Source organism: Anarhichas minor, unplaced genomic scaffold (genome assembly GCF_050575085.1).
Source record: "Anarhichas minor isolate MPS153535 unplaced genomic scaffold, ASM5057508v1 ptg000049l, whole genome shotgun sequence".
Lineage (NCBI taxonomy): Eukaryota > Metazoa > Chordata > Actinopteri > Perciformes > Anarhichadidae > Anarhichas > Anarhichas minor.
The window spans coordinates 43,265-69,417 of record NW_027466495.1 but is presented as its reverse complement, the minus strand read 5'-3'; the positions used below and the strand labels follow the sequence as shown (position 1 = coordinate 69,417).

At 45.4% G+C, this 26,153-nt stretch overlaps 1 protein-coding gene across 1 annotated transcript in view; it reads left to right on the top strand.

Annotated features, from left to right (window-relative positions):
• The window catches only part of arap2 (ArfGAP with RhoGAP domain, ankyrin repeat and PH domain 2), a gene marked incomplete at its 3' end in the record, with an annotated part of 87,041 nt that overhangs the window by 17,627 nt on the left and 43,261 nt on the right, over positions 1-26,153 (top strand). Inside the window, exons 9-13 of the mRNA XM_076112464.1 lie at positions 6,445-6,638; positions 12,254-12,360; positions 18,268-18,467; positions 22,700-22,785; positions 23,067-23,249. Of these exons, the coding sequence (XP_075968579.1) occupies positions 6,445-6,638; positions 12,254-12,360; positions 18,268-18,467; positions 22,700-22,785; positions 23,067-23,249 (770 nt within the window). The remainder of the gene's footprint in view (positions 1-6,444; positions 6,639-12,253; positions 12,361-18,267; positions 18,468-22,699; positions 22,786-23,066; positions 23,250-26,153) is intronic.

The following is a 26,153-nucleotide window of genomic DNA, read 5'->3' as shown; positions in this document are numbered from 1 at the left end:
ATGTGGTCATCTTCTGCCTCCCCCTTTCCTGCCTCTCTTCCTCTGCATGCCGTCTAAATCATTTTTGCCAGGTACCCGCATGTAAATAAATAGTTCTACATTTTGCCTTCTTTCAGAGTGAGACATGGGAAGATCAGTGTCAAGTCTCTTCAAGTTGGGGTATTTAGCCTAGCTTAGCATAAAAACTGGATGTAAACTGAAATGGCTTGCCTTGATCTGTTCAAATAATAATACAAAAAGAAATACAGCTTCTAAATTCTTGAAAGATCACTTTTTAATATTTGGTATTTTGAAAGACTGGCTACTTGTTTCACCCGGTTTCTAGTCTTTATGCTAAGCTAGGCTAAACATGTCCTGACTCCACCTCCCTACCTAACAAACACAGATTGATATTCATCTTCTCGATTCACTGTCGGAATGAAAGCAATTAAGCATATTTCTCTAAGTATTTTCTGAGAATAGTCTCTTAAACGCTCTCTGAATATTATGCTATTTAAATGACGCTTTGGGAGATCTTGGTGGCAGTAATGACTTCATGTCCCTGTCTGGACCTATGTTATTAAGATACTCTAAGGGGACAGACCGTATAAAAAAAAAAAAAATTAACAAACTCTCAAATCTCCCAGGAAACGTCCTTTTTAATAGTCTCTCTCCATCCCTCTGCCAGACAAAACGGAGGGAGCTTTGTCTGCGTCGGCCTTAATGAGCGCTTTTCCAGCTCCTTACCTCTTGCTTGATGGCGGTCTATGAGGCCGCTCGGGGTCAAACCGCTCACTCGCTAAACGAGGGTCCGTCTCCGGGGTCACGCGTCGGCCGCCCTTCGATTCGTGCGGATGACCGAGATGGAAGAAAGTGAGTCTCGCACGGTTATGAACCTTTTGACTCGTAACGTGGAACTGAAAGATCTTCAGAGACCGATGAGAACTTATTGACGTATCGACGTCCGCTGTGCGACAAATAGAAGTATCAATATTTGAGATATCACTCATTGGTATTGAGCGTCCGCTGTTGTAGTTTTTGATAAGTTCAACTGGTCGTTTATTGCTCGGGACTCATTTAGAATTATGTATCACGGTAAAGTAGCTTCTAATGCGTCGGGCCGGATGTAGGGCGAAGGGTGGAAAATTGTTCTTGTTCTATTTTTGAGGATATCAGAATAGTTTTTGAAGTCTGTACCTGATTTATTTTGTGGGTCTGATATTAGAATATGCAGCAGTGAAAATCTTGACTCCGTTGACTCCATATTTGTTTGGTCTGCAGCACTTTAAAGTACTCACACGGCACCTTATACTACTGTATTAAAACACGAGGGGAAACCATATCATCTCTGAACTAGTGTTCTTCTCATGCAGTTTCGTATCTCCTTCGGTTTATAGGGAAAAAAAAGAAGCAATACAGTCGACAAACGTGCCCTTTGTTTTTTCATCTATTTTCACCACACCGAGCACCAGCGACTCTTCCTTCTCACCCTGTCGATTCAGCGCAGCATCATATCGATATCTGCCAGCCTTTTTTTTTGTCCGTTTTATGAGTTGCGGGTCCTCAGCGGCGTCATTTATCACGCTGTCAGCCAGCTGATCGTCATACGTCACACTCAGCCGTCCTGACAAGCGCTCGGAGGTGAGAGGGAGGGGGGGGGGGGCTGTCTTATTCGGAGGTGGCCTCTGACCGCCCGGGATCAGTGGGAAGCCTCTCGCAGAGGTGGCTGCTGCTGTCAGAAGAAAGGGTTGAGAGAGAGAGAGAGAGAGAGGGGGAGGATTAAACCTGGCCTCATCCCCTCATGCATCTTTAAACAGGCCCATTCGCCTCGTGGCGGAGAGTCATCAATCTTTGGGGGAAACACATGAGAAAGAGGGAGACACGAGGAGACAGAGGGAAAGAGAAGGAGTAGGTTAGTGAAGTGGAGGTATGGGGCTGCTGGTGCTGATGCAGTAGGGGTGAGAGGGGAGGGGGGGGAATGATGGTGGAGTGATGGTGAGAGGAGTGTGCGCGAGAGTGTAAAGGCATCCAGGAGGGGGAAAGTGGAAGATGAGGATTGGCGGGGGGGGAGAGACAAGGGAAAGGAAGCGATTAAATGAGGGAATAACAGAAATGGACCGAGCGAAAGGGAGGCAGACACGCAATCTCGGTGCGAAGAAGCAACAGAGAGGTAAAGGCAGAGAGATGAAAAGGGCAGAGTGAAGATGGAGAGAGGGAAGAATGAGGAGGAGGAGGGGAGAAGCGAGTGAATAATTGAAGGCCACCGGAGAGAGTGTGCACACAGCTGTCGGCCGATTCTCCATCTCGGTCCGCAGGTGGCCTCTTCCCTCAGGTACTGTCAGCTCGCGATATAGGAGAGATGGAAGGAGAGAACGAAGGCAGGCAAGAGAAAGGGAAGAAAAGAGGGGGGGGGGAAGAAAGCGAGAGGAAAGTAGAGTTTGGCAGGAAGAGACACGGTGGAGAGTGATGGAAAACGGTCGGGACAAGAAAGGGGGGGGGGGGGGTGTTGGAGAGGGGATGCAGACAAATGTGCTACAAGAGAGAAGATGGGATTTATGGTGTAAAGAAATGTTGATGATTTGTATTCCGATGCTTTGGCAATTGCCTTTCCACAAAGCCCGCTCCGAACACATGTTAGTTTTGTTCGAGATGACAGGGGAAGGGGGGGAAGGGGGGGTAACGAGAGAGATGTGGAGAATAAGTAGAGATAACAATAAAATGGTCGGGAACAGGCCAGAGGGAGGATGATGGAAGAAAAATAAGCTCAGGAGGACACGGAGTGGGTGTAAAGTTGTATTAACTCGCAGTACATATTTCACTCTGGCGTTGTACTACCCAGTGGCAACGTTCAACAGCGTTTGATATCAGCTCCGTAGCTGGTGTTGACCATATACAGTCATCATTAAAGAATTCTGAACTGTGTAATATGATGAGGAATTTAATTTGTCTTTGGGATTTCTGTCCCGCAACCACTTGTTACTTATTAACTGACTTATATGCAGATACCAACATTGTCACATAAAAACATTTAAATATATTTAAACATTTCGTTCTGTGTTGTGCCTGCATGTTGGGGTGAGAGGATTGAAATGACGGAAAACAAAGGAAATCTCAATCCCTCCGCTTTGGCTTTTCCCTTTAAAAAAAAAATAATTTCCTTCTTCCCTTTGATGGAGACTGCGTGGGAGGCTAAGATCTCTGTTGAGTGCTAAGTGGACCTGGCTCTCATCTCATCCACTTCTCAATGAGGATTATCTGCCTCTCTCTCTCTCTATGTAAAGTGGACTCGTCTTTCAAACACTCGGCTATACATTTATCCGTAACAAGCGCCGGGCGCTGGATGTGGCTGTTGGGTCGCGGTTCACTCTTTCAATATGCCTGCAGACGGAGGTGAGGGCATGTTTTGCAGACTGAGTGAAAATCATTTTGGCAAGCACGACCGGAGGTTCATGTGCGAGACCTTGTGCGCAAACAAACAAAAAAAAAAAAACCAACATCACTCAATCATATGCAAGACGCATTCGGACGCATACGTGCTTAAAAAACCCGTCTCCTCGGCTTCACTCGAGTTTTTTCTCTCAATCCTCCCACCTTCCGTCCTCGCTCCGGCTCTCCCGCCGAAGAGGAGAGAGAGAGAGAGAGAGAGGAGGGAGAGAGGAAGGCCCTGAATAAATGAACAGGCAAATAAGTGAGCGCAGGACAGGTAATGGAACTCAGAAAAGCAAGGGTGGGAATGGAACACTAAAGCCTAGTGATGTAAAGAGCAGTCAATAATGGAGTAGGCCATTCAATATTGATACCAGCTCTTTGTAAATTCATAAGAATCTGTGGGGGGGGGGGGGGGGGGGGAAGCCGGACCAGAGGTGAGTTCGGAACCAGGCGGCAGATACAGTATTTGGGAGCTCAGGACGGTAGTGTGTGTGTGTGTGTGTGTGTGTAAGTGCCAGATACTCAGAGAGGAGAAACTTTTCTTCAGATGTTCGCGGTTATGTTTCGTTCGAAGATGGTCACATGTGCGCAAGGACCGCCGAGGTCAGCAGGTCGCAAAGTCGAGAAGTTAATTAAGGTCAATTTAGGGCGACGTGAGGTTGACAGTGGCCACGAGATGATTGACAGGTCCCTGAGAAAGCCCCCCCCCCCTTCCTCTGTCACTCAGCAGGAGGAGAGTGATTCAAGGACACACCAGCAGGTCACTCTGAGGGGAACGCACGCTCACTGTCGGCTCTGTCGAACTAGAAAGGAAGAAAAAAAAATATCTAGAGCTTCTCTTAAAAATACAGGCCCAAGGACACTCGGGGGGGGGGGGGGGGGGGGATCCAAGATAGACTCGAGGATAACTGGACCGGATCCAAAATGCAGTCAACTCGAATGGAGAGATAACGGCAACACTAAAAGCAGCACGATGAGCCACGCATTAGCGAGAACCAAAGTCTTGAATTATGTATTGGATATGATTTGGGCCTCGCACAACTCTGGATCTTGGTTGCCGGTGACCAAGTGGACCGATGGACAATAAAAACAACTCTTCTCTCTGTTCTTCAGCAGTATCATTTGTTGACTTCCTACACACATTTCCGCATGCTTCCTTAACTCACGCAGCTAATAGATTTTGGGCGACGTGTTGATAAAATACAAGGGGGGCCGTTGGGAAATTAAGTTAGGGGAACATTCATGACGTCCTCCATCCTGTTGTTTGATGAGATTGATGAGTATCTAAAAATACATTTTCTGTAAAAAGGGGGTTGTGATGCTTCCGTGTGACCAAACAAATGCTCACTGTTGTTCTGAGCGCATCACTTTGTCACTTCTTGCGTTTCAGAAGAGGGTCTGTCATTCTGTCTTCTTGAGTGATTTTTGGAGGAGTTCCAAGCCAAAAAAAAGGGTGTCTTGTTGCCTTTTCCCAAATTGTCTGGTCCATCCTAATTGCTTAGTTTTAATGACAGTAAATGTCTTTTTCTCCTCCTTTTTGTTGTCCTTGTTCTTGTATTGAACAGTTACCACAGTGGGCGCTGCTCTGGACCTGTGATGTCTGAGTGTGTGTGTGTGTGTGTGTGTGTGTGTGTGTTTACAATCCTTTTTGGTATATCTTGTCTTTCCACTTTGCCGGCTTTGATAGCGCGACGTCTCGGGCGGTAGGGGAATGGGCTCCGCGGCGTCGGTTTCATGTCGTCTTTCATGTCCATTTGGAAAAACAAAGTTGCAGAGGAAGATATCTGAGAGGCCTTTTTTTTTTTTCGAGTGTACATCGTTTGAATGTAAACCCCAGACGATACGCGTGAGGTAATCCAGGGTAATTCACAGTAAGTCAGAGAGTCGGTGTCGTGTTCAAGGACAAATGGTTTTTGAAGACACTGAATGTGGGCGTTTGTGAACCTCAAATTATGTCTTAGCAACTGTGTCCAGGCACTGCAGGCCTGTCGAGCTTTGGAGCTACAGTAGAAATACTAAACTGTATACAAACAGTTCGGATGATGGTGAGCAGAAGTGTAAGGAATGCGCGTTAGTCCGCTCTGATGTAAGCCGCCAACATTAGCATGTACGGCTAACTAGCATTATACGCTAGGGACCTAGCGTTACTTCCAAGGTCATTAAACTTCCCAAAATAAGATTTAGGGTTTGCAGGTTACTCTGATCTTTCATTGTTCTTTATCATAAGTTTAGTACTAGGACTGACCAGCTCTACACTGCAACGGCTTCTTTAGTCCTTTACATGAATCATCACTTTGTGCCTTCAACAGTTTAGCTTAGCCTCAACATGTTTACGCGCTATCATGCATGAAGCCCTCATGCGCATATTCAGGATTCCTTTTAAAAAAGGTTCGGTTGTAAGTCAACTGGAAATATAAAAAAGTCAGATCGCAGTGGTTTCAACCAACACGCACAGCTGACTCGCTAGCTCCGTGCATTCCAAAATGCATTTCTGTGACTTCGCTGCGTTGTTTTCCAGGTTGAGACACACGACTGGATCCGCAGAACCGCGGCAGCATCTCATTAGAAGCTATATATTTTTTTTTTAATTATACATTTTAATTAGGTGGCGTTTGACTCAAATTACCCCGGCCACATCTCGCTCGAGGCTTGCCAATCTCACAGTCCCCGCTATCTCTATCGCACGTGCTAGAATCTCCACTTTTCAGCTTTGCATGATGTTCTTTTTCCCCCCCAGTTCATTTACACCAATAGCAGCTCATCCTGTGTTTCAATTCCTTTTTCTTTTAGACTTTTCTCTTATCAGTATGCAACGGATGTTTAGTAGCCAACAAGCCAGTGTTACTCACAGAAGGGATGTAAAAGTGATGAATTAACACCGCGATTCAAAGACTTTAAGATGCCCTGATCTCTCGTTGTCTTGTTCTCCTTCTGGCTTTTCGTGTTTTCTTTTCTCTCTCTCTCTCTCTCTCTCTCTTTTGCGCTCTCACACCTCTCTTCTTCTCGTCTGTCTCTCACTCATGCACGTGTCCACAGGGGAGCGCCAGGAGTGGATGGAAACTCTTCAGACGGCCACGCGCCCCCCCGCCTGCGGCTCCCAGAAGCGCTTCGACAGCCTCCCCCGCCCCTCCTCCACAAACAAGCGAGGCTCGCTGGAGCTCCGCGGTTACAAAGGCAGAGTGCTGGTGTCCCTGGCGGGGAGTAAAGTCAGGCTCTGCAAAACAGAACAGGTACATTCCAACACCGCCGGGACTTCCTCTCTACAGGATGACAGCTTCCTGTTTGAAAAAAAAAAAAGGAGGATAATAATCACAGAACATTTGAGGCACGTGTTGCGATGGGGGGATGTTCATGAATGTGTAATGCAAAAAGTAAATATATATATATGTGTGAAAATGCTTAAGGGTCCTGGGATATATTGTGCTCTATTTTTGGCGGGAACAAGCCCATGCTAGCGCAGAGGAATGACTGGGTGTGGCCAACTCACCTCATCTTGAAAATATGAAGCTCCTTTCATTGGCCGGATTTAGACTTTGGACGTGGGAGAGAGGGGAATAAATTGACCGTTCCCCGGTGGCCAACTCGGACAACTTTATGTGTGCAGGGTGGGAATTTTTAGTAGAGGCTTCTCTCCAAGACAAGTGATAGTATAATGATCATTTTTAGGTCTTTATCCTTTGGGTTGATATTGTGCTTTAGTGGGGGGTATTCCTAATTACATTTAATAGTGCAGTCGATGCTAGGCAGGCAGTAGACTGCCCCAGCACTCTTTGCTTTTAGGGCCAAGTCGCCCTTTGTTCATTACGTTATTAATTTACAAATTGCTTGTTGTTTTTTTTAACAGGGTAACTAGTGATCCATAACATTTCAAATCAAGCTTACAACACTGTTTACTGCATTTGTTCACCAAAGGGCCCAACAAGTCAGCAGTCCTTTATTAGCCTACTTGGTTATATAACTTACATCTCCTTTTAGCTGCAGAATGAAGAACGGATGAGTTTTCACTTTTTCAAAGTTTCTCTTATTTGAGTCCAATTAAAGCCCCGATAGTCCCGGCTCATGTACTGAGACTGTTCTCGTGCCTGCTCCTGTCCCGGCAGCAAGATATCCTCTCTGAGATCGCAAGATATCTCAAAACGCAAGTGGTACCATTTCATAAAGTGCCTTCCACATATTTGATAATGCTCCACACATGCTCTTGCTCATCTCCATTCCTCCCTGGCTCTCATTTCGTTTCGCTCTATCTTTTTGGTTTTTGTTGTTTGCCTTTCATTATTTTCCTCATTAGCGTGAACAAACATCTTTGTAAGAATTCTCTTTTGGGTGTCACTCCATGTCAGCACATTTCCACTCGCTTGAGCTGAGACAGCGGGAGAAACGGTGAGTGAAGACAAGAATCAGACAGAGGACCAATTAATTGTATTATTCCAGCTCACAAGCTAAATCCCCGGCATGAATGCAGCAGCAGCAGCGCCGGCGGTGTGTGTAGATATATTTAATTTTTTTGCAGGGAGAGAGAGGAAGGGAGGCGGCGATTGAAAGACAAGAGAAGAAGAGACAGAAACAAAGAGATAGTCGTCGAAAGATGAAGTTAAAAGGGTGGAGGTGCAGAGGTCACACGAGTTGAGGGATGAGCGTCGGTGGTTTGTGAGGGGGGGAAAAAAGGGAGAGAGTGATGGGAGAGCGAGAGCGCGGGGAGGGAGGCAGACCGTTGCCCCGTTCAAGTTCACTGGAGTGGAGTATTTAATCTAACATGATGAACGAGCTATTGGAAACATCATCCTCCCCGCTCCTCCCTCACCACCCCTACCCCATTCCTCACGGGGCCGTAAGCCCCGTGATGAAGCTGTGTTTAAGGTCATTTTAACACCAAGGTAAAGAAAGTCACACGCGTGATTACTCGCACACGGCCTGCATAGGCAGATCGGTGCAACCAGAGCAACTTGTTTCATGTCTTATCCCATCATGCATCACGGGTACGTTCACTCCGGTCGACGGGGGATCGATTGATCGCCGGGTGTTCATATTTCTTGCAGTCAGCGTCCCACTACAGCTCGGTTGAACCCAAAACAAACGTGCAAGAGAATCTTTTTCCCCCCTCTCCCTTTGGTTCCTACTTAACAAAAGTTCCACATGCAGTCGAGCCTCCTCTGGTGGGGGAAGGTATTCTGACTACACAATAACAGAGACTGAGGATTTAATTAATCTTCTCTTTAATTAAATCTCTCCCTCATTTGCTCTTCTCAAGATCTTCTTTGTAACAATTAACATCATCCCAAGACTTGCAAGGCCATCTCGTGGAATTTGTGACACGAGAGTGAGTCTCATTTCACCGAGGCCTTCCTCTCGTAATGAGCTCGGGTTTTCTTTTCGCACACCTGATACAACTGAAAGATAATCACCTCATTTTAAACACCACTCGCTTTACTCTTGTACGTGGCGAGTGTTGTGTCACTTATGAATGTTGGTGCGATATATTTTTTTTTACACTGGCTGAAATATTAGATTCGTCACTTGCTTCGTTCTGTTTCCTCCTTACATTCAACCTTATTGTTTGTCGTCTTCCACTTTTTATCCTTTTATCATCATCCGTAGCTCTTTCGCTTTCCTTGACCTCCGTCTCACTGTTTGATGTTTTAAAATAATCAAAAAGTCTTTAGTCTCCATTGAGCATGTGCGATGCACCCAGCCCCTCTGCGAGGCGATGTCGGCCCGCATGCTTTTAGCGCATCTTAAGCGGTTGAGTGGACCTGGAATTGGAGATGGACATCAAGGACGCCTTTACTCGTCTGGCTTCTTTCAGAGCAGCGCGGCACCGTGGACTGACTCGAGTCGCACGACGAGAGGTTGGAGAAAAGTTGAAAGGAATTATATTTGGATGCAAGACCGGAGTAGTCAGAGTAGGCCTTTGCTCAGCACCTAGATTTGAGTTGATGGATTCCTCCTTTCTCAGAAACGTGTAGTATATTATGACACGTGCACAAAACCCATGCATGCGTTCGAACATTCCCCCTTCCGGGCCTTTGCCCCCTCTCTTTCCCCCACATAAGCGCCGTTATTGCCACCGATACCTCTCGGCTGTTGTAATTGGCCGAGTTATTTTTACCCCTAATGCCTTCCCTTTCCTCACTCCGTCCCTCCTTTCCTTCCATCCTTGGTGAATTAATTGGAGAGGGCAGGAGGCCACGGCACATATTGGGTAGGTAACGAGCGGCGAGGGCTGGACGGCCGCTAACACCCTGCGCTCTAATTGGCTGCCCGAGAGGGATGAGGGTCATTAGGTATAGGTGACTGCTTTGCCCTCTCAGCACAGCATTTCAGCACATACAGCACAGACCTCCATACATCCTGCCAGCGTGAAAACGGAACATTTATACAGTGATACACGGACGCCTTTTATTCTCTACGTGTTTTTAAAATTAACAGCCGCGCGTTGCTTTGAGCCACTCGGCGTGTAGCGATAATGCGCTCTGAATTGCCTTGAAACTCTCTCATTAGAGGCGTCACGCGTCTTCAAACCTCGGAATGTACGGAATTTAAAAGAGCAACGGCGTGTGCGTAGTTCTAATTGATAGGACGGAGAAGGCGAGTTTCCCCTGCTGCCTCCGAGCCCCTCACATCAAAACTTTTAAGGACCTGGCCGTAAAGTGAATTCACTCGTCTCGCTCCTCTCTCGCCGTCTATCTCTTACGTGAGCGTCTTCTGAGCTCACGGCGCCTTAATTGCTCGCGAGGCATCATGGGATGTCCCCCACCAGCCTGTCGACGTGTTTCCGTTTTCGCTCCGTCTCAATATCCTTGTGCAGAAAGTGTGAGGGGAAAAAAAAGGAGAATAATTGCTTGAATTTTGTCCACCGCAGTCCTCTGAATTAGTTTGAAGGAGTTGTAATTGGGGCTAACGATGGTCAAATGAAGGTTTTTGACAACATTAGCCTCAATTGAACCAACCGAAGGATCCGGTTAGGGAATCCTGCGCTCGCCAATATTCCAGTGACTTCCTCCTCGTGTTGCAATCTGCACAATTTGGCTACAATGAGAAGTTTGTCGCTAATTAGTTGAAGAATTCTGCAAGAGACATGCCCCCCCCCCCCCCCCCCCCCATCCACACACACACACACGCACGTATGTCTCTCCTCTGCGAGGCCATGTAATTCCAAAAACACAGCTAATCAACAAAGATGGTGTCATTCATTTTCTTCTCCTTGTTTATGTGTAATTAGTGTAAATTGTTTTGTTGCTGGAGAACAGTTAGCAGGGAAAACACACATGCTTTTATAGCTGGCACAGCATGGCGGCATTCAGTGGCTCCCCGCTAAGGCAGTAATTTTTTTTTAAATTCGCTGCCGAGGCGTACCGGCTGCAGCTCCCGTTTCTCTCTTTCCACTCACACACTCGCTTTCTCTCTTGACAGCCGCTCAGCCACTCAGCTGACCCCTTCGCTCGTCTCACCCACTCTCCGTGAGGATTACCGAGACCCTCTTTCACTTCTACGTTCTCCGGCCCTCTCTCTGCTTTGTGTTCTCACTGTCTCTCTCTCTCTCTCTCCCTCGTCTTTTGACTCACTTTTTTTTGGCTTTATCTGCGTATTGTAATGTTGGATGCCAGTTTTGTTCTTTTTCATTTTTTCTTGCTCTATTTTGATGTTGTGGCTATACGCGCGTGGGCGTAGGTGCACTTCTTCTGTCTTCCTGTCTGTTTTTCTGTCTCAGCTCGGAGCTCTAGGCGATCGAAAATGGTCTAAACTGCTGTGAGTGCTGAGGGTGAAGTGGAGAAGGGCGGAGTTACATCGGAGCTTATAAAAACAGTGCCTCTGCATCTAACCCCTATTTCTGAAATGGGCCTCAGAAAACATTGAGACTGAAAGCTTGGGTTGCTTTGGATTCCCCAGAGGCACCTGTTCCCTCTCGCAGAGCTTTGCTGTCGCACACGGGTACACACACACACACACACACACACACACAAACTCAGCTTGTGCGTCATTGGTGAGAAGGAGGAAACGCTGACGACTGTTTGGTGCATTATCGGTCTGTCTCGAACGATATTCTCCTGCACATATAACTCTATGTCCAGTGACATTTCCTCAACACAGCAGTAAAGCAAGGAACAGGGCAGCACAGACTGAGGGTGTCACTGCAGTGATTGTTGTTCTTCTTTGGTGTTTGCTAGTCTTAATTAGACCAAATGACATTCAAGCCCCATGGAAGTTGAGACTCTAATGAGGCGAACTGTTGATCCCACCTTAGTAGGAGGGGTCTCTTTTTTGCGTCTTGAGAAGGACCCTAACATCTTCATGGCCCTTTAGGAATACATTTTCTCTTATTTGGGTGCTTTGAATAGTTTTTAAATGTATTCAACATGCATACTTTCTGGCTCTGCCACGTTTTTTTATTTCATTTTCTGTCTTTTCGTGTTTGTTACTGGAGCGAGTATGACAGAGGTACACTCATCGACATTGGAGAGCAAAGCGTAGTGATTGGATAAAGTTCAGCGGACCTTGAGACGATCACCGCCCACGGCATCCTCCTGTCAGACCAGCCGGGACCAAACGCCACCGAAAGCGAAGGCGAGAGCCGAGATGGAAGCTAAGCTAACCCGGCTAAGACCTAAGGCTACTCCACTACCCAGCCTACTCCTGGCTAATGTCCTGGCACTGTTGTGCCCTCAAGCTCCTCCTGGGGGGTCCCATGCTGGGTCTACCACAGGGTCTCCTCCCAGTTACCTGGAACACTAACCTGACCACTAAAAAGCCCGTATGTTGATTATTTGAAGTGACTGTACTGTAACCACCTCACAGTTGATTAATACTAATTCTATCGATCTCCATCTCTCCTCTTTGTGTTTTCCAGGACTACAAAGCGGGCCTGGCTATTGCTGAGGTGGAACTGACGGCCGCCAACATTAGAGACGGGGACCGCCGGGGCTTTGAAATCAACACACCCTTCAAGAACTTCTGGTACGTCTGGGTTCGCCCCCTCCTCCCACAACAAAGAGCTATCCATGCTAAAGTGTGTGTGGTATATGGTGAATGCACACCCCTCGGACTGATGTATTCAACAGGTGCAGGTGGTACACCTCTGCAGGTTAATTTATATTCCTTCCTTCAATACATCTCCCTGCATCATCATCTCATTTGAGCCATGCAGTCACGGACACGCCCCCTTCACGTACACTAAGCCTCATGCTGTACAGTGTTTTAATCTCAACAATCGTATCTCATAAAGCATCCGTATTCACACCGGAAAGACGAGGGCAAACATTCCGGTTAATCTGCTCTTATACATGTAAGGTATTAAGCGTCTCATAATGCGATAAGAGTTTGGGGTACGAAAGAATATTCACATAGTCCGATCAGTTTGGCCTTTAAAAAAAGAAAAGAACCGGGGCTTTGTCTTCTTACCTGGAGAGTTGGAGGATTAATTCAAATCAGATTGTTTTCAAGGCTTTAAAACACTTCAACTTTAAAACTTATCTGCCGCCTTTTCTTCTCGCTGCTCGGTGCAAATATAAAACCATTACATGTTTCAAAGTTAAAATCAGCCACATCGCTATTGAAAATATAAAAAGCTCAAGTGGGCCAAAAAAGAGGAAATTATCAACAGAAGAACAAAATCCTTACTTGTTAATGTGAACCGAATTGCAACAAAGTAACTGTCATCCTGCATCATCAGAGCTTCAGGGACCCACATGGGAGGGAAAATGAAATTCATACCCAGTGTTGTGATTACGTTACTGTGTGGCCGTGACATGTCTGTCCAGGGACATGTCTGTCCCGTGCGTTAGTTCACACCTGACCCGCTTCTTTTTGCTTTGAGTCGGTGTGAAAGCTGTCCAAACATCTGGATCAAGTTTGTCACTATCTTACGGCATAATGAGCCTTATCAAACCTATAGTGGATGAGTTTGCTAAACTTTGTCCCCTCCCCCCCTTGGTTCAGTTTCTTTTCACACAGGGAAAAACACACTTGCAGCCCACGCGACTTCATGTTCACAGCGCCTGGCTTTGTTTGTGAAGTGCTGTAAAGTCGGTGTGAGCGTCCTTTGTAACTCCAGGTGTGAAAGTGACCTCGGTGTCACGCACAAAAAAATACTACTGATGCGGTTAGTGCTTTGAAACTATTCAGCGAGATTCACTTTCACTTAAAAACCCAATTTATAAATTGTGAAAGCACAAAGTCGGGACTCGGCTCCAACGAGACAAAGAGAATCTTCTCGTTAGCTTGTAGTGGCTGCGTGTTGGTAGCACTCTGTGCTCTCCTGTCGTACCTGGACACAAATCTCAAATTATTGATTAGGATTTTTTTGAAACAACATCTCCCCTGGGTGCTCCATGCAGCAGGTACCTGTGCCTCTGTAGGGTCCCTGAGGGTCAACAATCAATAAGCGCACCGCTTTGTTTGTGCACTAATGGCCCGTTTTTAGAATACAACCGTCACAGCTGCCTGGACAAAGCACGCCTTGTTTGTTTGTGTACCGCTTGTTCACTATTTTCTCTTTCTCTTTTACCCCTTCCCATCGTGTAAGGCTCTTCCCCCCCCCCCCCCCCCCCCCCCCCCCCAAATCCATTCCTCTACCTGTCTGTTGTATGTGCGATCGATCTGTTTGTGTCAGCTCCCTCAATGGTCCCGTCGTTTGGCAGCTTCGTTAATGCGTTGGACGTAATTGCCATTTTGTGTGGAACAAAAAAAGAAGAAAAAGAGAGAGGTGGAATTAAAATGAGCTCAGGTCTCCTGAATTGTTTTGATGAGGTGATTGCTGAAAGGGTTTTATTGTGTGTGTGGATCAAATCGATTGGTAGCCCTGGGAGCGTTCCCCTACCTGCTCAAGGTGGGGATTAGTGAGAAACTCATCTAATCACTTTAAGCTGTGGAGACTCACTTTGGCTTTGCTATTGTTTTTTTTTTGCTGCTGTTAAATGGACAGAGCGTTCAGCCCGCTGTGCTAGATGCAATAGCAGAGCTTCTTTTTTCTTTTTTTTTGGAGCCGAGAGAATGACAATGAGGCGGAGAGGAGTGCAAAGACACTAAAGTTTGAAGAAAAGAGAAACCTTGTGCTGTTGATCAGAAAGCACCTCTGCTGCAGATAAATGCCTAGCTCAAAGGCATATTGGAGAAAATCCATGTTTGTTTTGTGTTTACCTGGTGTGTGTGTCGAAAAACTCAGACCCTTTCGCAATTATCATTTTTCAACCTTTTAGATGGAAAATATTTCCTTATGAAAGCTCAGCAAGGTCTTTGGAGTGGGAAGGGCATTGTATTTGAAGGACATGTTGCCGTTTAGTTTTTCAAATTTCATTTTCTAAAGATGTGAGCAGCACAAACACACCGCTTTCATTCAGTTCAATGTATCAAGGCGGCAGCAGGAAAACCACAAACTACATCTGTACTGTTTAGAGTTTGGATAAAATTACCCTTTTAAGGTTTGTTTTCCTGGAATTTCTTCTCCGCTTGTATGGACGGGGTTCGGTCAGTTGTGTCTTTCTCATGTCCAGGACAAGATGATCTCCAAAGCCCCCCCCCCCCCCCCCCCCCCAGCAGATTATCTAAAGGTTAGATCCAGGGCCCTGTACAGGAGGAAGGTTTGGGGCGACCAATAACTCTTTCAACATACCTACATGTGGGCATTATTTAACTCCCTTTGATGCCCTCTCTCTAAAATTGAAAGAAAAAGTGGTTTAATATATTTCTAAGTACCCTGTTCACCCCAAAACTACCTCTACTCTACTTCTGTCTTTATTAGTACACTCTTGCTATCGGCTGGTATCGGCCTGAAAGGAGCAGGCTCTAGGATTTAGTGGCATCTAGTGGTGACGTTGCATATTGCAACCAACTGAATTCCTCTTTGCTCACCCCTCCAAAACTCTCTAATGAAACCATAGTTATGACTAGCATATATATACAGTTTTCCAAAATCCAAGCAACAAAGGCTGAGATACACAGATGTTTAGTCTCTGTCATGGGCCGATGTCCTAAAACTCTGGATCCTACATTACCAGGATGCAACCAGGTTATCAGTTATGATGACTTCTTCAGGGTCATTTCTCAGGCTTTAGAAAGTTCCTTCAGAGCTCTGAAGACATCGTGCAATTATTTTCAGAGGCTATATTTTTGGTCGTAGAGATTGATGGAACTTATTTTTTAAAGTTGGATTGGAGTAACTTGTTTCTTTTTTGCCCCTCACCATGAACTGATTGGCTACTTTTCTTACCTGTGGGCGGAGCCAGACTAGCCGTTTCCCTTTGTCTGCAGTGGTTATGCTAAGCTAAGCTAAGCATCTCCTGGCTTTTATTTATCTGACAGATGTGACGATATCGATCTTCTCCTCTCAGTGAGTGTTTAAACTATGAGTAAACTATTACTTGAAACCAGTAAATAGAGACTCTTGCTATGTATTCTTCATATCTGTGTAGAAATATATTGCATCATATCGGCTTGGAGAAACACGAGAGCCTTTTAATTGTAGTGTGAGTCGGGGAAGGAGCTGACAGATGACTGTGAGGGTGATTTACATATTTCAACAACACATGAGATTGAAAGTTGTAATTTTTGTGAAAGGGAGTGCTTGCAAATATCTTAGTTATAACTACAGTCGGGGAAAAGGCAACAATTTCATTATTGTTGTAAAACCACCTTTCTTTTCATAATTGTTTTATTTGCTATTTTCCTCTTTACCACCTGTTGTCCTTAGAGCTGTAGTTCTTTTAGCGGGCTCACCTGAGACCAGCCTTCGCTTCATGTCTAAAACTCGGTGGCCTGGGACCCTCCACACACTCTGGTGCTGACTCTTGTCCTCCCTTTGCTCCTTTTGTGGGGTTCGGAGGCCATGTTGGAGTTCAGCACACGATGTGAGCAGTCATGCCTCTCCACGGTTCCCGGGCAGAGTCCGGTGGGCCCGGAACAGCTGACCCCAATCAACCTATCGATCTGTGCTGGGTTACCTGGCGAGGCGGGCCTGGTGCACATCCTCTGCTTGCGGCAAAAGTCTCCCCCCCCCCCCCCCCCCCCATCCTCTGTCTGACTTTACACCGGTTGCCAGGTTGCCATGGAGACCAGTGGTCCCATTTATCCTTTCAAAGTGCTGCTTTCAGTCAAGCTAGTACTCTCTCTCTGTCTGTCTATGTCTCTCTCTGCTCTGTCTCTGTCTCTCTCTGTCTCTCTCTCTCTGTGTCTCTCTCTGTGTCTGTCTATGTCTCTCTGTCTCTCTGTCTCTCTCTGCTCTGTCTCTGTCTCTCTCTCAGCTCTGTCTCTGTGTCTCTCTCTGTGTCTGTCTTTTTCTCAGTTTTTCCTTCACAATTTTACATCTCTGTTGATCTTTCTGCCTGCATTCATCTCTTATCCTCACTCTCATTTGAAGGAACATTATAACAGCAGCAAACAACTATTTGATAAGTAAAGATATATTGGAGTAACGTACTGCTCTCCCCCTGGTTACCCCCCTCAGGTAAACGCGTCTGGCTCTGTCAGCACTTTTGCCGTAGTTTGCGCTTTTAGCACCGTTAGCTGTGAGCCGCCGGCTCGCTGTCCGCATGGTGAGACCCGTCGAGAGGCAATCCAAATGTTCCTAATCTTGGATCTTGCACCTTTTTTAGCTGACACACGCACACAGATTGCTTGTTACGTACACTTATACACTTATCTGATTTTGAGTTACTTATTGCATTCAGCAACTTCGTCAAAATTCACACACCGTCCTCTCCATCAGAAAACCTGTGCAAGTATCTTTTATAAGTGCTCATTTCACAGTAATGGAGATATGCCGTCGTGTGTGTGTGTGTGTGTGTGTGTGTGTGTGTGTGTGTGTGTGTGTGTGTGTGCGCGTGCGCGTGCGCGCATGGATTGAGAGACGGGTGAATGCTTGAAATAATCCCAATTTGGGAGCTATGACAGTTCAGGCAGCCACTGCCTGTGTGTGCTGTGTGTATATTTAGTTCATACCGAATATGAAATATGACTGGTTTTACCTCCCTAGTTGCATCCCTTTAATGAGTAGATGATATGTAGCCAGTTCAACATGATTTAAAACACAACCACATGGTCAAAAGTAAGCTTAGTTACAGTCGACTTTAGGGAAAAACTTTGTTTCCATAGTCGAGGTAGGGGAGCTCGATTTAATGGCAGTGTAAAGTATATACGCGTCACTCGGTTTCTCGTTGGACTTCTACATGTGAATTGCTGTGACAGCAGGGCAGTCATTACACTTACCAATGCGTCCACATACTGTAGATGACTTTAACCGTTTTCTGACTTAAATTATACTCGTACAAAGTAGCCTCTATAATTATGAACAAGTTGGATTTCCGCCATTTCCTGCAGTGACAGTTCAGACAAAGCCTTCCTCTCGATGCAAATGTGGAAACGGGCTTCTGTATCGCCGCTAAATCTGAGCAATTATACGCGCGTGTGACCACAGCAGTGCACGGTTTACAATTGGCAGAGCTCCCGATGCAAGTCCTGATGGAACAAGCATGTTTCACCATGGTTATTTTAAACGTATATATTAAAGCTGGAAATGTGTTTATGGTCCATTTCCATCACCGTTTCTAATATAGTCTAACATAGAAATAATATCCTTGAAAAAAAATGTCCTGCATTAGCAGTTTATAGATTTTGGTGGTGCAAGGTGAGACAGATTGATTTACCTTCCTCGTCGCCCCCCCTCTTCCCACTCCCCTATCAGTTTCACCAAATCTATCGCAGTCACACACGGGCATACACACTCAGCGACTCCCCAAAACTACTCCAAATACTGCACCCCCCCCCCCTCGTAACCCTGCCAAGCGATACTATGCTGTTTAATTGCTCTCTCAAATCAAATCAATAACTGTGAGGCATGTGGTGGTGGCAAAAAAAAATCAATTGTTGCAGCTTCACGGCCGAGTCAGAACGGGAGAAGGAGGAGTGGATTGAAGCGGTCCAGGAATCGATCGCCGAGACACTCTCCGACTATGAAGTGGCGGAGAAGATCTGGTTCAACGAGGCCAACAGGAGCTGCGCCGACTGTCGCGCCCCGCGACCGGAGTGGGCGTCCGTCAATCTGGGCGTGGTCGTCTGCAAAAAGTGTGCAGGTAAGGGTCACACGTACACCGCTCTATTCTTGGCTTCCATATTTAGTCTCTGGCTGACGCACCCAAGCTGGATGCAGGCGTACTCTTTAATATACAACATATTCTTACAGTGCACTAAAAAAAAACACGTATAACACCCGCCAATTAGGGGTCATAAAACATGGTTTTGTTACAGCAGCTGGTTTGTATGAATCCAGATTGTGATTTTGTTTTTATTGATAAAAATAATTGGCATTAGTAGTTTTAATGATGTATTATAAGCTGCTTAGAGCTAGTGTTGAGATGTTAAATCCTTTATTATTATGTTATTTATATAGCTGTCAAAACATCTCCATCAAACAACCGGATCTATTCAAGTTTCCCGCCTAAACTACATTACAGTTTGAAAACATCATGATGTTATAATTTACAAAAAAATGTAATTTGCCCAATACTCATTTACACCGAACAGACCATGAACGCATCATAAAGTAACTGAATGTAACACCCGTACGTTAGTTGCTAGCGTTGCTGCTAGCGCTGCTGTTAGCGCTGCTGCTAGCGTGGCTAACCGTCCTCCAGTCAATTTCAGGGATTTGTTGTTCATAGTGTATCAGGGATTGGCGACTAGAAAGCTTTAATGCCGGCTTACTGATCGCTTCTTTTTACAGAACATCATCCGTTACACCACTACTCAACACAAAGCATTGTGTGAGTGGGAAGCCAGCAGCATTATGGTAGTTTTTAAAGACCCCCGAGTTGACGCCAGATAAGCCCGAGTGGTTTGCCAGATGACAAACAAGACACCACTTTATTTTAGTAGTCAGTCATTTTCTAATTATTTCCTTGGAAATTTCCTGGAAAAAAAAAGAAAGAAAAATGTAATTTGCCACTAATTATAGGAAAAATACAGACAAAGTTAATTGTGTGTGTTGATTATTTATTACTTGGAACTTAGTTCTCCATGAACGCTTTATTGTGAGCGTGCTTGTAAACTAATTCCACACGAACGTTCCGTTGACCTGTTGTGCACTGGCTAGAACCTCACACCATTTAACTCATTGGAATTGATTATCATTAAGTTTGCTCCTTGAACCATGTGACTGCACTATTTTACTGTTAATTAATACACATTTTTGCAGCAAAGTTGCCAGGAAAGAATAATTAAGACTCCATGCTGCATTCATATCGTACGGGTGGTCCGTTTGTTTGTGTGAGTCGGTGCTCTCACCCAGAAGCTCTTTTTGGAATAAGTTCTCAGGTGGTAAGCCACTTATGGGAGTTGGCATCTGGCCTCTGGACTCTCTAATCTATTTGGCAATACTGGATGGCTTAGATGAAATGACAACAAAGATTAAGCCACGGGCAAGAACTTGAGGGATCCCAAACTGCCTCTTGACCCGCTAAACATGATTAGAGAGAAGCAGCAGCAGCAGCCATGCCCGCTGTGGAGGGATACCTGGTGGGTTTGAAGTTTTCCCACGCTCCCATACCCACCCCCCACACACAGATCTTTTCTAGGCCTGAGATTTCTCCCGGAGTCATACGTCTTAATGCGATTCTCCACCTCACCTCTGCAAAGCCCATGTAATTGGTACGCATCAGATATCCTACATCCCCTTTTCAAACACCCTTAAATGATTTCATTTGCGGGCGTGTTTAATATTACATTTTGTCGACACGCTGGGCGATATCTGCAACGAGGAAGCCGTCCTCGCACCGCGCTCTCCTCAAATTAGACGACGGTCCATTCGGAATACCGATGACTGCTCGTGCTTTTAATTAGCGCTCCCGTGTCACGGACAATAAAGAGAAATGCTGAACAAGAGGAAGAGGGAAAGGAGTAATGAGAAGACTAATAGTAGAAAATGATTCCAGATTGGCTCTCCTCTTTTTATGCCAAGACGGAATTAATTTTAATAGTCTTTAGCTTCACTCTCTGATGCTTCATGTACTGCAATAGTGCGCCTTTGTTTACGCAGACTTGAAGTACTGCCCATTATTTTCAGTTTCATAAAACAAATATAATTGTGTTTATTACGAATATTAGCATACAGATGAATCTGATCAAGAACAATCATATAAAAAAAAAAAAAGGCATATTTATTTTTTTACATTACTTTAAGAGACACGCGTTCGTTTTCTGCTCATTTGCGTTTGGCCCATTTTTTTTCTTCCCGTTCTAGCAGAAGGTGAGAACACAAATAGAAAGATCTCATTACTGGAAATGTATTGAATGACATCACTACAGTGTCTCCTTGCAGAGGGAACGAGTCCTGCTAATAATCAGCTACTTTAAAATAGTGTCAGTATCACTTTGTAGAAACTGAAAACCAGTGAGGTTTTCATTAAGTTCACATGCCTAAAGTGTTAATAAATAGTTGCCTATCACACATCCAGCACATCCATCTAGTTAAAATAAAAAAGTGAGTGTTGCAGCATTCATTATTGTCTGACATAAGCCCTTGTCCCAACCTCGAAACTGGTCAAACCCACATTCCTCAGTAACTGAAGCCGTCCCTCTACGTTCTCCTTTGTGTTCCCTCTCTTTGCCCTTTCTCCCACAATGCAACCCGACCAATTGCCATTGCTCCAAGAGATTGAGAGGCCCCTCTCACCCACCACACACGTTATTGCAACAAAACTCCTCCAAACTAGGATGCAACTTGTGGACTCGTCTGCTGGCAACAGTTGCCATGGTAACACCCAAACGCAGTGCCCGTTGCTTTGTTTCCTTTCTGACTCGAGTGGAAAATGCCACACAAGTACAGGGGGGGAGGGGGGGGTGGGTTGGGGAAGTGCTCCACGAACTGTCACCGAGAAAGTCTTTAATTGGGGATGAAAACCTGAGCGGCTGTGATGGGAATGCCCTTTTTATGTGTGTGTTGCTTTGGGTCCATCAGAAAGATGAAGACATTTACAACGGGGCTATTTATATGTGAAGATCTCACCGTGTACCCGGTGGCGCATGCACACTTTTTTTTTTCAGCTTCATTACCCTTACACAAGTGAAACTGGTCCTGTGGCGCCGTAAAGGCTCAGAGGACGGAGCGCGGCTGTAGAAATGCAGCAGCAGGCGGCGGCCCGGAGAGAAATATTTTCACACCTTCACAGGCCAAAGTGACAGAATCGCCCCTCTTTGGGCTTTATTTGTCACGCTGGACTCGTGTGGTCTCAGAGGCAGTGAGCATTCCTCTCTCCCTTCAATGGGACACGCTAATGCAGCCACTGGGCTTTCAGCGATGGGTCCAATACATCGGCTGTCGGCTATTGGCTGAGTCCATCGCCGGTTATTTTCATCGAAATAATGAATTAATAAATACTAAAAAATTAACTGTAAATTCAAAGCGTTTGTGACAAGGAGCTGGCAGTTGGAGTCGCTATATGGACACTCGGCTTTAGTGATTGCTGTCCGATCAATCACAAGTCAATTCATAAATCATATTTAAGAACTAGACACACAACTGTTTGCGCTGAAACCAGCAGATCCAATCAGTTTGTTCTGCTCAGTATAGACATGTTAAACACCAGAATTCCAGAAGTAGGTGGAGTTAACAGTTATCAAAAAGATATTTCCTCGTTTATTCAATATAATAATAAAAATACAGATAATTGAATGATTTCTGGCGTCTGTGCTCTCTAGATCTGTGTCAAGACGGCTTTTCTCACAACATTCTAATTCGCAGCTGCTCTACTTGAGCACAGTAATGAGCTCATGCCAAATCTAAATCTAAAATTATCCGGCTTCACACACAGGACAATAATTTGCGTTCACGCATACAGCGTTTTCCTTTCTCATGTATTATGCATGTATGGCTCCGTCTTTGGCCGCGAGCAACCCTAGAAGCCTCTCGTTCACCCAAATAAACAGGCCGACCCACAAACACAATGAATTACTCATGATTCATTAGCAATTAATGGCCCTCGTTCTGCGCTTTCATTTCCAATTAGGAGTGCTGAGGGGACTAAATATGTCTGCTGTGAGTGAGAGAGCGGGCTTCCAGTCACGCTCCGTTTCTCCGGCTCGTAACTGCCCGTTTATTGTTTACTCCATCGCCATCACTGACATCGGCGTGTGGAGATCTCTGTTCATATATGTACATGTTATTTTCATTTCTTTTTCTTTTTTCCAGGAACTAAATGCGTAGCCCTGACAGCTGTGCATTTTTGAATACATCTAATTGAGAAAAGGCTTCATAAGCCCGAGGGTTAGTATGAACTCCTGAGCTCACGCGTGTCTTCCTGTGTACCAGGGCAACATCGCTCCCTCGGCCCGAGTATCTCCAAAGTGCGGAGCTTGAAGTTGGACAGCAGCATCTGGAGCAATGAGCTGGTGGAGGTACGCACTGATTTCTCTTATGAGCGGGAGCTAATTAAGTTCTCACTTGATGTGAAAGTCAGTGTCTTAAAATGAACTGCTTCTGCTTCGCTTCAAAGGATTTATAAACTTAAGTCAAACACACAGTGAAGACCTGAAAAACTAATCGACAAGATTTGTTGCCAAGACAAACGGTACAACGATTTGGCGCTTGGCAGATGTTTATTTCAAACCCTACTAACAGGTCTACAAATGATTCTCCCCTGTAATTGTCCTCTTTCCATTTTCCTTAACCCCCTCAGCTCTTCCTGGAGGTGGGGAACAAGAACGCTAACAGTTTCTGGGCGGCTAATCTTCCCCTGGAGGAGGAAGTCCACAGCGGGGCGTCGGTGGAGCAGCGCGCCTCGTTCATCCGCAGGAAGTACAGGGAGAGGAAGTACCGGAGGGTGCTGGAGGGCTTTCAGGACCTGGAGCAGCTCAACCAGGTACAATCCTAATAAAGACACTTCAAACCATATGTGGTACAAGTAGCACCAACGGTCCACTAGATCTACACCTCCCGAACTCCCTCACTGCCTTGACGAGTTATCCTCTACATGAAAGCCGGGGCTTGTGTCTCATTGACTTTAAGTCTTGTATTTAGCGAGTCTGTTCGTGAGCTGATCGCCCAAGACACACGTTTATAAGACAAGTGTAAGCAACCACCGAGACTCAAACCACTTGCTGAGGTGGTCTGGGACTCATTTGGCAACATAACTTTTGCAGTGTAAGCACTAATGCGTCATGATGTATCATCAAAGCCACGGCTTCCCTTTTGTTTTCCTTTTTCTCCTCTCCAGTTCTCAAATTTCGTAAGCTAGCTTTGTCCATAAAGTATGACAATATTAATACATATATCAGGAGTGTATCTGTAATGCTGTGATTTCCTCTTCTTTGAACTTTTAGGCAGAGTATGGCGGCCATTGTGGTTCATATCCAACATATCTATTATTCCTGTATGTGTTAGCCAGCATGCAATTGGCTTGCAACAAACAACCAGCATATCTTTAGATGTACTTGCTGCTTTAACATTGTTTGCATGCCATACTTCAGCTCTAGCCGCAACATGTGAACAAGTAAAACATCAAGAACTATCTCTGTTCTAGACATTTAAAGTATTTTTTATCCCTATAGTTACTTCAATATTTTTCTGTACGGGTTGGAGCAAAGTGCAGCAGAAGTCCATCAACCTGCAGTAATCAGTGGGTACCTACAATAGCTCCATCGTGGTACATGGCATACTCCATTTGCTAAATCCAACATGTCTATATTTTTCTGACCTTTTGACAATCAGTAGAACAGCGCCATGAGTCGGATCGATCTTTGCGAGCATGTTGACGCTGAGGCCTTCTCTTCTAGTTTGTGGTTTAGGGTTTATTACTGCAGCGAAAAAAGAAAAACGCCTGTTGTTTTTTTGGCTTCCCCTAAAAGAGAGGGTCTTAAAAAGCACTGAGCCTCCAAACAGCTAAGTTTCCACCTGCGTCAGCATTTACGCAGATCAGCCCTCATGTATTGTTTTCTTGTGTAGAAAGAGAGGGATGGAGAGACAGAGAAGGATGGAGACATAGAGAGAGAAGGAATGAAGGGGGAGGTAAGGAAGAGATATACCAGCTAGCTAAGTGGAAAAGTGGATTAGGATCCACAACAGAAACGCTTGGGTTGGTTTTATTGCGGCTTTGCTTGCCTTTTTGCGTGTGTGTGTGTATTTGGGAGTGTGTGATGTGTACATGTGTGTGAACATGTGTGTGCTGCACCACTAAGGATGTGTGAATTTGCTGTTATAGTGTGAGTTTTTTTGCAGGAGATGAAGTGTGACAGCCACAGAGAGAGTGTGGCTGCCTAAAAGGGTTTGGGCAATGGAGGTGCGTGTGCGTGTGCGTGTGTGTGTGTGTGTGTGTGTGTGTGTGTGTGTGTGTGTGTGTGCGCGTGTGTGTGTGTGTGCAAGAGATTGAGAAAGAAAGTCTGCCTTTATAAATGGGCTCAACAGATTTGAATCGGGATCATTGCATCGTACAATCATTACACACACCATGGCTCAACGTGTGTGTGTATGTGGGTGTGTGTGTGTGTGTGTGTGTGTGCTAAAATAATGTTCAAAACAAGTTCATTCATCTTAAACTAAAAGTAATAAATCGTACGCAACCTATGAAAAAAAAAAAAAGAATACCAAAAAAGTGTTTTAAACATAATCAAGGACACTGAGTCTAATCTCATTGGACACGTTGTTCCAGTTTTGTGTCACACTTACTTACCATTATACAAGTATGAATCTGAAAAAAATAAAAGCTATATAAAACCTATTCCTCTGGGATTCGTCTCTGCAACAAAGACAATAATACGAGCAATTTCCTCACTGACATTCATGCCGTTCTGAAATCATGTGATGGCATTTTAACACGTTTTATGGGCGCAGGGGGTCACGAGACTCACTCAACACATACAGTCAATTACCGTTTTACAGTGTCAATTCGAGTAATGAAATGAAATTAAAAGGAAGTGAAGTGATTCATTCCCGACGGCACCAATATGTCTCTTACATAATCTCGAAGCCGTGCGCTCTTATTCTGTTGAGATGTTTTTTTCCGGTTTCTTCATTTCATGCCCTCTCTTTATGCCGCTCTCTCTCCGTTTCTTAGTCCCATGTTCCCCATTAGAAGCTCATATCCCAGTGACCTCCACGTAGTTTCTGCAGGCCACATGACCTAGAGAGGGGGGGGGGGTTTCAGAGGACCTTCTTATATCATTACACACAGACACACACATAAACCCTCTCGTGGCTGCAGTAATTGCTATGACACGGAAGGTCATTTCCAGAGACGATGCAGAATAAGGCCAGGTTGCTTGGGACTATTTCGCCATAATCTGACCCCGTCTCCCGATGGCGGCTGAGACAAAAACAGCAAGTGACTAAACTAATCATATCTTATATAAATCCTTTTTTTTTTTTTGCATTTTCTGTTGTTAAAGATGAATCTTTTTTTTTTGCGGAAACGATGCGCATGGATAGCAATAGATGTGTGTGTGCGTGTGCGTGTGTGCGTGTGCGTGTGCGCGCGTATGTGCGTGTGTGCGTGCGCGCGCGTATGCGCAGCCTCACCGCGCCTCACTTTTGCCAGACGGATCTTGCTTGTTTCGTGGCCGATCGATGCAGCTTACCGACTCGCTCCGGCTCCGATGAAAGGAGAGGTTTGCTCGTTGAAAATCTCGCCATTTGCCACTCGACTCCGCTGTTGATCCACTTTGTCGGGTCATCGTGCACAATGTCACATCAATTGACTGGGCTGATGGGAAGAGGCAGACAGAGAGAGAAACTATTTTCCTCCGTCAGACTCTTAAATCTTGCTCGGCTT